General features: G+C 45.2%; 1 protein-coding gene across 1 annotated transcript in view; it reads left to right on the forward strand.

Moving 5' to 3' along the window:
* Positions 1-12886, forward strand: part of CRNKL1 (crooked neck pre-mRNA splicing factor 1) — a 142765-nt gene that overhangs the window by 60511 nt on the left and 69368 nt on the right. Inside the window, exons 7-8 of the mRNA XM_085612418.1 lie at positions 1205-1375; positions 2961-3152. Of these exons, the coding sequence (XP_085468544.1) occupies positions 1205-1375; positions 2961-3152 (363 nt within the window). The remainder of the gene's footprint in view (positions 1-1204; positions 1376-2960; positions 3153-12886) is intronic.

Raw genomic sequence — 12886 nt, forward strand, 5'->3', positions numbered from 1 at the left:
AGGAGAGACAGGGGTGTACACACAGTTAACATCATGGGCATGTTAGGCACCATAGGTTGGGTATTTTTCTCAGTCAAATAGCTTGGTTGAGTTTAGAATATAGAAGCCTGATAATCCAAAAAAAGGTAATCGGTCACAAAGCAAGATTAATTGGGATGCTATGACATGAGTTGGTGCTTTTAAGCTTTCGCTGCTGGCTTTAACCTGAAGGTTGCTAGATCAAACCCCAGTGGCGAAGCTTAGCCTTCCCTGCTACTTAATAGAGAACCATTTATTTGGTAGTCGACCCCTTTTAAACATATTAAACATTTGTTTATAATCATTGTTGCCACATGTGAATTTATTTATAAATGTTAATCTAGCCCCGATGGGGATACTAGACAGGGTGATTGCTTCTAACTGTAACATTATCTCATCAGAATCCTCCCACAATTCCTTGTGTTTTATGCAGCACTTTGTTGTCCATTTGCTTCAATTCCTTTTGTTAATTGAATGGTATTTACTGTTTCTCAATATACATGGTCTCATTATGAATCATAACTGCAGTATGCCGGTTGCACAAAGGTAGCAAAATTGTTTAATGAACTTCATATGTATTTCGGTTGGGACATACAGAGTTATCAAATTTTACTTCAACATACTTTAGAAGCATAGTGAGCATATCTTTAGCTTACCTCTAAAGATGCCCTTAATATTTGCCTTCACAAGGTAATTTTGCTCTGTGTTTGTTAATTACCCCGACTCATGAGGGTTGCTTGTAAAGCAGTGCATCCTGAATCATAAATCTCAGAACTTCATTCCTCTCTACTTGATATACTAGCTTATGCTTGTGAAATGTTTCTGTGACTTGCCACCCATTTAATCTTTTTAAATGGTGTTCCCTGTGCCAGGTGTCACCCTTTAGATATACAGGAGTCTCATTTGTCCTTTAAAATGGGAGACCACAATCTACATCCATGCATTAGTGTTTTCATTCACAAAGGTTTGTTTTTATTATGAACAATCGCCTTTGCTGTATCACAACCTCTATAATAGAAATATGTACCTTGTATTGCAGGTTTTGTTGTGCAGATGAGTGGATAGACCACTTTGATGTTATTTTAGTGAAGTGCTATATGTAAAGTTTTGTCTCGTGAATTGCGACTTTGTTGTCAGCGAAGTGTTATCTGTTCATTTTGTGTGTTTTTTATCTTCAAATTCACAGTCCGAAAGAGTGAGGGTGATCTACAAATATGCCTTGGATCGAATTCAAAAATCACAGGCACAAGACCTATTTAAGAACTACACCATATTTGAGAAGAAGTTTGGTGACAGAAGAGGAATTGAAGACATAATTGTAAATAAAAGGCGTTTCCAGTATGAAGAGGAGGTGAAGGTGAGGAGGCAGAAAGAGTGCAAGGGAATGCACCTTCTTAACTGTTTTTATTTTGTTTTCAAACCTTAGCCAGTACAATAGCATGTGAGTCATATACATCACAAGTTCAACAGTTTCGTTAATAGCTTTAACATGTGGGAATACACCTTCTTGGTGGGCTACTTTCTGTTCTTGGGCGAGCTTTCCGACTAAGGCTAATGCATAGCAAAAGGTCTCTTAAGCATACGAAAAGCTATAGATTATGACCAAGCTCACTTGTTGCACTCCCTGGCCTTTTTCAGGAAGCCTGTCTCGTTCTGACCCTGAAACAGAAAATATGCTTAACTTGAGCCTGCCAGACATGATCTTGGGTGGTGCACAAAAGTGCAAAGTCAGAAGGAAAAATATACAGGAAACGCCTGTACTTTAAAATTAATAGTTTGTGTAATATGACTCCCAGTAAAGGACGAAAGAAAAGAAGTAGGATCAATATCATTGGGTTCTCCTCCCATTCTGAATATGCCCTCATCTGACCCCACACTTGTGCCGCTTATTGATAACATGGCAGCATCGGTTCACAGAGATAAACAACAGGACAAAAAACCTTTGTCTCAAGCAAAATCAGGGTATAGCGTAGAAAACCAAAACAAAGGTTCTATGCATCTCATTTAATAGAAGTACTAACACACAATGAATTGAGAGCACACAAGGTCTTTCTAAATGCAAAAAAGTATATTAAAGTTTTAACCCTTTGGTTAGTGTCATACTTTACCCAAGTGCAAGGGGCGTAGTGCTTATAACTGCAAGTGGTATGAATAATAAACTATGATACACATATGTATAAGACCAGTCTGTCCCCCATTTGCACAAAGTTAGAATTTCAGTTCTATCAAATTAACTCTGTTAAATACAATCCCTAGAAAGATGTTGACGTTTTAACCCAAATTATAAATTCACTGGGTGTCTTCACGACAGCAAATGCTGTCTGACACCACACGTCAGTGCTGTAGGCCATAGCTGTACACTCCAGGTGGACCAGCTCCAAAGCCCACATAAATGGCTCCTCAAGAAATAAACAAATCCTTCCAAAAAGTGTCAAGGTCTCAGAAATGCCAGATCGGTCTACCTGCTAATTGTTGTCAGAGATAGCAGCCACATCTGTTATCACTCAGAGCAATTGGCAGGCAAATCAATCCGGTATTGGGAGACCTGAACGTTTTGGTAGCAATTAGTTTATTTCAATGAGTGCATTAATACTGATACTGAAATGAGACCCACAGAATATTCGTTTTAGCATCGGTTCATGGCCATGACCACCCCAACCTCTTTCCCAGTGACTGTCTTGTATCAAAGTTTACATTTTTGATTGTGCACTCCATTTTCTGCACCCTTATCAAGACCAATGCAAATTTAGTGTGCATTTTGATATAGTTTCAGAGCCCTTGCCATTCAAGAATTGCTACATGGTGTAATACATCTTCTCAAATGAGCCTCTTGATTTCCAGACCTGTAATAACAATGCATTTAGTTGTTTCAATTTTATGTTTTTCTATAATTTGGTGATGTATTTTTAATGCCTGTCTTCTTCCCATGTTGGTTTTGCAAGGCTAATCCTCACAATTATGATGCCTGGTTTGATTACCTACGTTTGGTTGAAAGTGATACAGAACCCGATACTGTACGTGAAATATATGAGCGAGCCATTGCCAATGTGCCACCCATTCAAGAGAAGAGACACTGGAAACGATACATCTATCTGTGGATCAATTATGCCTTGTATGAAGAGTTGGAAGCAAAGGTATTGCTCTTTTTAGCATTTGCCTTTATGTATTGTTTCTTGCAATTAAAAACAGCTACTAACATACATAGTACTACACAAACAGTGATTGAAAATCAAAAAGATTAATTCCTGAAGTAATGAATAAAGCACCTTATCCATGAGGAAAAAAGGGTTAATGCTTAGTTTGCAAATCACACTTTGTTGTCAGGACACTGTTTCCAGTCCTTTGTTTTCCTGTTACAGATCAGTGTCTACATGTGTTTATGCTGAACTGGGTAAATGGAGACACACTACCACAAAAAAACATGAAACTCACAATAGAAAGCCAAGAACTTAAATAAAACATTGTGTCCCGGCAACATGTAGTGATTTTGGCGATATCTGCTGAATGCAACACCAAATAACATCTGCATGATTCCAGGCATCTGGAGAAGACTTTTTGAATTTATAACAGATTATTTCCGAAATAATATGCGAATTTAGTCGTCTGTGGGAATTGAAGTCTATGTTGGGGCTCCAAAAATGTACTGTGTGTATAGTCTACGAAGGGGGTATTAAAATGTACCCCTTGGTGTCCAGTCCACAAAGGTCATGTCGAAGGGAAGGTTCAGCCTAGCATGTGTGTTGACACAACATTCAATGGCAGAGAAAGGAAAAAAGTCATGGGCAATTGGTCATAAAAGTAACCTGTTCTGCCTAATGGGTGAGAAGTGGTTCATTGTTAACATCAAGAATGTATTTCCTTAAATAGTTTTCTACTTACATGCTGGTGGTTTAAACTTAATTTGTGTTAGAGGTCTGACATTTCTTGGTGAGATTAAGAGTTTGTTTCTGTATTTGTAGAAAGTGTGGGAGGGAGCAGAGTCTGTGCAGTATTTTAGGCAAGGTCACAAGTTATTCATTTTGTCCGTGATGTAATGTACAATTCCCTGAGGAGTGGGATAGAATGGGAGAACTTGAAGCTTGATACTATCTCTGCTATTGTCTTCTTTGTAGATTTTGTACATTTTTTAGCTATTGGTTCTGGAATGAGTTCTTAATTTCTTCATATTAGAATATTTTGTACTTTATACTTAAAAATTTGGTGAGCGAAAAATGTTATATCATATTTAATGCTCACCATGTTGAAGGATAGGTAAGAAACGAACTGCATATCTCATGCACAACCCCAGAGCAGCACCCTTGCTTGAAACATTCTGCTGAACTTCCTTCATGGATATACTTCAGTCTCATTATATATCTAGTAACACACTTTCTGATGGATACATCTGCCAGTGGATTCCTCACCTTGTGAATATCCCTGCGCCAGCAACATTCGGAAACTTTTGTAGCAGTCCACGCCGATGAGGTCGAAGACGACGTCACACAGGAACGGCACCGCTCGCGACTCCGCTGACGTCACCGGCTCCATAAGAAGACCTCGTCGTCGTGATGACGTCAGTTCCCTTTTTTCCACGCCGTCCAAGCCAGCGGATTTCGGGAATCGCTGTTGTTAGCGCCATTGATACTTTGTGTATTCTCGTTATTTTTCCTGTTCTCTTTCGAGGATGTCGACAAAAAAGTCTGGATTTAAGCCTTACCGGGAGTGTGGCAAGCACATGTCCATCACAGATCCTCATGAGGACCGTGTGTGGTGTTTATCGTCGGACCACTACGTGGATGGCTGTACCAGCTGCCGCAAGATGAGCACGAAGGCTCTTAAGGAACGGGAGGCAAAACTCTTCATTGCAAAAATGAAGAAGGAGAAGAAAGGGAGAAGAAGATCGAGAACGAGGTCGAGGTCTCGATCGAAGTCTAGGTCGGCGTCGAAGTCGACTTCGGGACATACTTCTCGAGCCAAGAAACATAAGAAAAAGAGAAGGCACTCGTCTCGACACATTTTGGTTAAGAGATCGGCGCCGAAGTCACCTACTCTGCTTCGGAAGGACTCTGTTTCTCCTTCTCCTTGTCTCCGGCTTCACCGGTTCCAGCTCGGACTCCGACGCCGGTTCTAACTCCGGCGCCGGTTCCGGCTCCGTCTCCGGCCCCGGAAGATCTTCAAGCCCCGGGTGAGCCTGCAACGCCGCTGATTCCACCGTCGGCGCCGGTTGGCCCGAGTCCGGTGAGGCCTGACCAGTACCCTGCCTTCCCTGGACCAGGTCAGGACCCCTCGCATTACTTAAATGCGATGTATGGGGTGTTCGCTCGAGCCATGTACACCTCTGGTGCACCTGCGGGTCCGATGGGTCCAATGGCATTTAACTTGGGGGTGCCGCAAGTATATCCACAGGCCCCTTTCATACCGTTCTTTCCAACGACGCCGTCTTGGAATCCTCCGGCTCCGAGGCCGTCGACGCCGCTTCCATCCTCGCCGGCTCCGGCTCGACCTCGTTGACGCCGATGGCTCCGGCAGATCCACATTCGACGCCGGCGCCATCGGATTCGTATACGGCGCCGCCGATTATTCGGATTCGTTCCAGAAGGGAGACTCAGAGGATTATTGAAGAGCAGAGGTACCTTCAGGAGGAAGCGGAAGAGGGGGAATTGGTGGAGTCAGATGAAGTATTCGAAGAGCTTAAAGAAGCTAGTGGATTGGATCTGTCTCCTGAGTGGGAGATTACTCCACCGTCAGATGAACCCTCTAAGGACGTTGCTCCCTACCATTTGGTTATCAAGAAGGCTGCGGAGCTGCTTGATCTCCAGTTACCAACTACGGAGTTTAAGTCGAACATTTTAACTGAGGTACTACATTCTCCCACGGCGGTTTCAGAGCCTTTGCTTCCCTTTAATGAGGCCATTGTGGAACCTGTGTTAGAGGTGTGGCGCAAGCCCTTTTCTGCTCCTGCGGTCTCTAAGACGATTGCTAGGAGATATAGAGCATCCCCAGGGGACCCTGAATTTTTAACGTCACATCCTTCACCTGAGAGCCTGGTAATTCAGGCAGCTTGTTCGGGAAAGTCTAAGGGGGCTTTTCCTCAGGTTCCTGGGGACAGAGAGGCTAAAAGGCTAGACCAGTCCGCAAAAAAAGTATTTTCATCAGCCAGCATGGCCTTGAAATCAACAAATGCCACTTGTCTTTTGGGACGCTATGTGCACGCGCTTATGGATTGGGCTAAGAAACTGGCGCCAAAACTGCCTGAGGAGGATAGGACTGGGTTTAATGACATCTTGGCTGATGCTCAGGCGGCAGCACGTCAGGTGATCCAAAGTGGGCTGGACACTGCAGATTCTGTTGCAAAGATCATGGGGTCTTCTGTCGCAACCAGAAGGAGTGCTTGGTTAAGATCTTCAGAGTTCTCACAGGATGTGCAATCGACTCTATTGGATCTGCCGTTTGATGGGTCTGGCCTATTTGGTAAAAAGGAGGATGCTGCTTTAGACAGATTCAAAGAGAGCAAGGCGACTGCTAAATCTCTGGGACTTCAATCTCAGTCGAGGGGGTCTTTTAAGAGGTACAGAGGATTTGGAAGGACATCCTTTCGACCCTACAGACAGACCCAGCAGCTGCAGCAGCAGCAGCAAGGTTCCTCGTCCAGAGGTTTCAGGGGAAGAATCAGGGGTTGCACTCGTGGCCGGCAACTCTCCTCCTCCTCTTCCACAGTCACTCCCTCCACCACAAAGCAGCCCTAGATTCGCCATTCCGGATCATGCTGGTCCTGTGGGGGGCCGGCTTACCCATTTTCTACAAGATTGGGAATCTGTAACTACAGATCTCTGGGTTCTGGATCTTGTAGAAAATGGGTACGCCCTTCCCTTTCGGGAATTCCCTCCAAATTACCCTCCTTGTCAAGGGGCTTGCTCGGGGGACCACAGTCTTCTCCTGCAGGAGGAAGTCCTGAAGTTGTTTCAGAAAGGTGCGATAGAGGTGGTTCCAGAGCAGGAGAGGGGTCAGGGATGCTACTCCCGGTATTTCCTGATTCCGAAAAAGGATGGCAGATTGCGTCCGATATTGGACCTCAAAATCTTGAATCTTTTTCTAAAACAAGAAAAGTTCAAGATGCTCACCCTTGCTCAGGTTCTTCAAGCGCTGAATCAGGAGGACTGGATGGTGTCGATCAACTTGCAGGATGCGTATTTTCACATCCCAATCCTGAAGTCGCACAGAAAGTATCTCCGTTTCACGGTAGGGTCGCAACATTATCAGTTTGCGGTCCTACCGTTTGGTCTTACTTCTGCACCCCGAGTCTTCACGAAGGTGATGGCAGTGGTGGCAGCCCATCTCAGAAGGTCAGGGATATCAGTTTTTCTCTATCTGGACGACTGGCTGATAAAAGCAGAGTCGCCAGAGAAGGTGCTGCATCATCTGCAGAATACAACTCAGCTGTTGTAAAAAATTGGGCTTTTCGATAAACGTGCCCAAATCTCACCTGGTGCCCTCTCAGCGCAACCTGTTCATAGGTGCGGTACTGGACACTACTGTGTGTCGAGCATTCCCTCCTCCACAAAGGATTCTCGACATACAGGAAATGATTCCTTTATTTTACAACGGAGCGGTCGTTCTGGTTCTGAAGGTCCTTCGCCTGCTCGGTCTGTTCGCTTCCTGCATTCTGTTGGTCAACCATGCATGCTGGCACATGAGGGCGCTCCAGTGGTGCCTCCGCAAGCAGTGGTATCAACACAAGGGAGATCTCAGGGAGTCTGTGAGGATCTCCAGAGAAGCTGCAGCGGATCTGTCTTGGTGGAGGGCAATCTGTCTCAAGGAAAGCCCTTTCATCTTCCTCCATCGGTGGCCACAGTGATAACGGATGCATCCACCTTAGGGTGGGGTGCTCATCTGGGGGATCTGAAGATCAAGGGTCTTTGGTCTCCAGAGGAAAGGTTGCTTCACATCAACCTTCTGGAGTTACGGGCAATTCGTTTGGCACTCAAGGCCTTCCTCCCTTCTCTTCGCGGTCAGTCTGTTCAAGTCCTGACGGACAACACGACCGCGATGTGGTATGTCAACAAGCAGGGAGGAGTAGGGTCTCTTTGTCTATGCAGAGAGGCCCTGCGTCTATGGTCCTGGGCTCAGGACCATCAGATTAGTCTGATGGCAAATCATCTGGTCTGAACATTCGTGCAGACAGTCTCAGTCGGCAGTTCTCCGCCGATCACGAGTGGAGGTTCCATCCGGAGGTGGTTCGTCACGTCTTTCGGATGTGGGGGACTCCTCGGGTGGACCTGTTCGCCACTCACGAGAATGCTCACTGCCCGTCGTTCGGCAGTCTCCAGTATCCGATGCAGGGAGCGTCGGGGGTCGCGTTTCGGTTGAGTTGGGGCTCACGACTCCTTTACGCGTTTCCTCCCATACCCTTGATTCCTCGGGTTCGGAGGAAGATTCGCCAAGACCGGGCCCAAGTTATATTGATCGCCCCGGATTGGCCAAGAAGGGTGTGGTACACAGATCTTCTCCACCTCTCCTCGTGCCCTCCGCTCCGTCTCCCTCTGAGGGCAGACCTCCTCTCGCAGTCGGAGGGGCAGGTTCTACACCCCCACCTCCAGAGCTTACACCTTCATGCCTGGAGATTGAACGGGGCAACCTGAATTCTTTTTCTCCCCCGCCAGATGTGGTAGATGTCATTATGTCTGCCAGACGTCACTCGACCAAATCCATATATTCCTATAGATGGTCTAAATTTGTACTCTGGTGTTGAGAGAGGTCAATTGATCCTTTGAAGGCTCGTCTGTCTAACATTCTGCAGTTTGCCCTTTCTCTTGCTCAGCAAGGCTTTGCTGTGGCTACAGTAAAAGGATATTTATCTGCTTTGTCGGCTTTCCTTTGCCTGCCGGATCAGCCGTCATTATTTAAATCACCTATTGTGCTTAGATTTCTCAAGGGCCTCACAAACAAATTTCCTCCTACTCCCTTTATTGTGCCTCAATGGGACTTAAACCTTGTATTGACTTATCTTATGGGTTCTCCCTTCGAGCCCTTCCATAAGTGTCCCTTGAGACTGTTGTCTTTCAAGACGGTTTTCCTCATTGCGATCACCTCGGCAAGGAGGGTAAGTGAGCTTCAAGCTCTAAGTTCAAAACCCCCATTCTTGACCATTCATGCTGAACGAATGGTACTCAGGACCAGGGCTGCGTTTTTGCCTAAGGTGGTAACTCCTTCCATTTGGGGCAGTCCATTACCCTTCCTTCTTTCTATCCTCCCCCTTCCAAGGAGGAGGAGAGACTTCACCGCTTGGACCCTAAGAGGGCGGTGAGCTTCTACCTGGACAGGACAAGGGACTCCAGGATTGATGACCAGCTCTTTGTGGGCTTTGCTGGCTGCAGGAAAGGTCGAGCGGTGCACAAGCGCACCCTTTCCAGGTGGATTGTCTTGTGCATCAAGATATGCTACTCCCTAGCTGGTAAGGAGCCTCCGGAGGGTTTGAGTGCTCATTCTACCAGAGCAAAGTCTTCCACATCTGCCTTAACTAGGGGTGTTCCGGTGGAGGACATTTGTAGGGCGGCAACTTGGGCCTCCCTCCACACCTTTGCAAAACATTATTGCTTGGACACCGAGGTGAGGAGGGACGGACACTTTGCTCGATCCGTCCTTCAGGACTTTCTGGTATAGAAGGGTGGACACCCTCCTCCGGGAGTGGGGACTGCTGTGGAATCTATTCACAAGGTGGGTAATCCACTGGCAGATGTATCCATCAGAAGAACAAGTTACTTACCTTCGGTAACGCTTTTTCTGGTGGATACAGTATCTGCCTGTGGATTCCTCACTGACCCACCCGCCTCCCCGTTGTCCATCCTTCTATACCTAAGGTTCTATTAATAATGTTTTAGTCTACTGTTCTAATGATGGTATTTCAAAATGTATATGTTACTGTCAAAGGCATTGTGTCTTTCTTTTGCCTTTCTATTTATTCTCCACACTATATGTGTTGATCTGCATATTGTGTACTGTGTATACTTTGTATATATTGCTGTCAGTCCGTCCGTGTGCCTCGAAGGCACGGAAAAAAGGGGCGGAACTGACGTCATCACGCCGACGAGGTCTTCTTATGGAGCCGGTGACGTCAGCGGAGTCGCGAGCGGTGCCGTTCCTCTGTGACGTCGTCGTCGACCTCATCGGCGTGGACTGCTACAAAAGTTTCCGAATGTTGCTGGCGCAGGGATATTCACAAGGTGAGGAATCCACAGGCAGATACTGTATCCACCAGAAAAAGCGTTACCGAAGGTAAGTAACTTGTTCTACTTGACTTTTCCAATCTCTGCAGAAGGCTTTTAGTTCCATTACAAATTCCTCCAAAGTAAACTTGGTTAATTTCTTTTTTGAACAAAGGGTGCCTATAGACTGATCGTTTGACAGTGGCAGTCAAATGCAGATTAATGGATAGTGGTACTTGTCTCCAATGTTCTAAGTGGTTAGAATAATGTGCATCAGGTATAAATATATATATATGTGTGTGCTGCAATTAAAGGAGCCTCAAAAAATGATTAGATGAAACAAATATGAATGCAGTTGTTGAAAATGTCAGTGATGTGCAACTCTTCAGCCTGGCTCTCTTCCTTTATCTTCCTGTTGTAGAGTGATTTGAAAGAGCATTGTTTATGATTATTGATCTTTCGAGAAGCAGTTACATCCCCTGAATGGAAGTCCCCTATAATGTGAACTCTTTGTGTAGCACTAATTCTTTCAAGATAAATAGATTACTTTTTTTTAAAAAATCTGCTTTTGAAGATGACTTTACCCACCTTTAGATATCAAGTTTTTGCACCCAGAAGATGATGGGGAAAGTTGAATATTTACATTATGTAAAATCAAAGTAGGTGGAAATGTGTTTTTTGCTGCAACCATTTAACTAAGATTTACTTTGCATGTAAGTTTTTTTATCAAAATCGATCTTGACGTTTTCCATGTAATGCCCTAATAAATCCTTCTAAAAGATGTTATTGCATGATTTAAAAAAAAAAAACAGGTGAATTAACAGCATATGTAAAACTTTCAAATCTTAAAGTGTTCAGTTGCATATTTGCTGTCAATGTACTTTTTGTATGAATTAGTTTTTTTTTTGGAACACCAAATGAAGCTGCTGTGAAAATGTTCATGATGTCTACCGTCTTCTGAAGGGTACTTTTAACCACAAATTCTTCACCTTTAGAATATCCCCAGGCACAAGGCTTGTTTCAGAGATGTAAACAACATTTCTCCGGGTTTGCGGGGTCATACAGCTTTGCGCCTATTGTTCCACTCCAGAAGTGACAACAGAGCCTCTGTACGCTGACATCTGTTCCCCTATTTTTGTCTGTTTGTCCTCAGATCCCACATTTTCCTTGTCAATTGATGAATTTTTCTTTCAGAATTCTTTTTTCCTAAAACTATGGGGTTTAAGCCTTATAGGGACTGTTGCAAACAAATGTCTGAGACAGATCCCCACGAGGTCTGCCTCTGGTGCTTGAGTTTTGCATACAACTCCAAGTCCTACGAACAGTGTGCCCTTATGAACCCGAAAGGGATCTGGGAAAAACGAAGCCTGGGTGAATGTTGCAGAACACCGAAAGAAGCCTCAGAAGTCCCGCTCCAAGTCGAGGACACAGACCCATTCCTGTTCTCGATGACCTCCTCACAACAGGTTGTTTTCGAGGTCGAAATCTTCTAGTAAGTCCAAATCAAAGTGTAACACAAAAGACCGAGTGAGAACCGTCACAGTCCTGCCAGTCTCAACCTGAGAAGCCTCAAGGACGTATGGGTGCCACGCCGTCTCGCTCTTTGTCCCCTCACTGAAGAGCCGAAGTAACTGATTTCAATGCACCCGAGTTTTGGGTATGCGTATGTTGCAACAGATTGAGGCCTTTTGAGAGGCCATGTTTCAAGTTTCCTACACCCTTCCGGCTCCCTTTATTATGCCTTCTGGCCCCACGGATCTGCAGAAGCCTTCAGGTGACATGCTGCTGTGTCTGCCCGCCAGAACCTACCTCGGGTTCCGCGCCAAAGCTTGCTTACATTCCGGCATTAAAATCCATGATGGTCTCTGTGGCATCGATGCTGCTTGTGCCAGAGGATTAAAGCCATTTCTGTCGTCCTCTCTGAGTCTGAGCAGATACCAGTGCTGCCTCAACAGGGGTTGCTTCTCTCCACCATGTTGATGCACCTGGCACCAGTTCTTTCTAACCCAAACAGAATTATCTCCGGGCTGTATCCCAGTGGTGTAATACGTTTTTTTCTAGACTCTGATCAGAGCCAGCTAGCCAGCCTTTTGGGATGACAATGGTGATGAGGGGGAGTGTTGTCCACATCTGGATGATGATAACAATTTCTAACTGGATTTGATGGACACCAGTTGATAGAACACAACTCAGTGTCCAGTGAAGTGTTCAACCACTGGACAAAAAAGCCCAGAAAAGAGACTACTGCACCATAGTGCTGACACTTGTGGCAGAGGTTTTGTACTTAAAATTATCCACTGTGGCGGTCAAACCTAATGTGAGAGATTTTGCAATGGGGACAAACTTTATCGGAACCAGTTCTCCCATTTAATGAGTCCTTGTCTTACCCCCCTATGGGTACCTGGCCTAACTCTGTTCCCGTCGTCCGGTGAACAGGCAGGTTGCCAGATACTACAGACCAGGTCACCCTGATTTTTTGACGCAGCACCCTACACTTGAGTTTGGTGGCTCAGACTTCCATCGGTAGGGTGAAACCTATTTCTTTTCTCATGACTCCTCCTGACAAAGAATCAAAATGTAAGACATTTGGAGAGTGGTGCCAGCTGCTTGATATACCTATGCTTTAAGCAACATGGTTGGCGAGATCTTGCTAACTGTGCCAGAAGAATTTCAGGCCAATTTAGCTC

The sequence above is a fragment of the Triturus cristatus genome, chromosome 6, assembly GCF_964204655.1.
Source record: "Triturus cristatus chromosome 6, aTriCri1.1, whole genome shotgun sequence".
Taxonomy (NCBI): domain Eukaryota; kingdom Metazoa; phylum Chordata; class Amphibia; order Caudata; family Salamandridae; genus Triturus; species Triturus cristatus.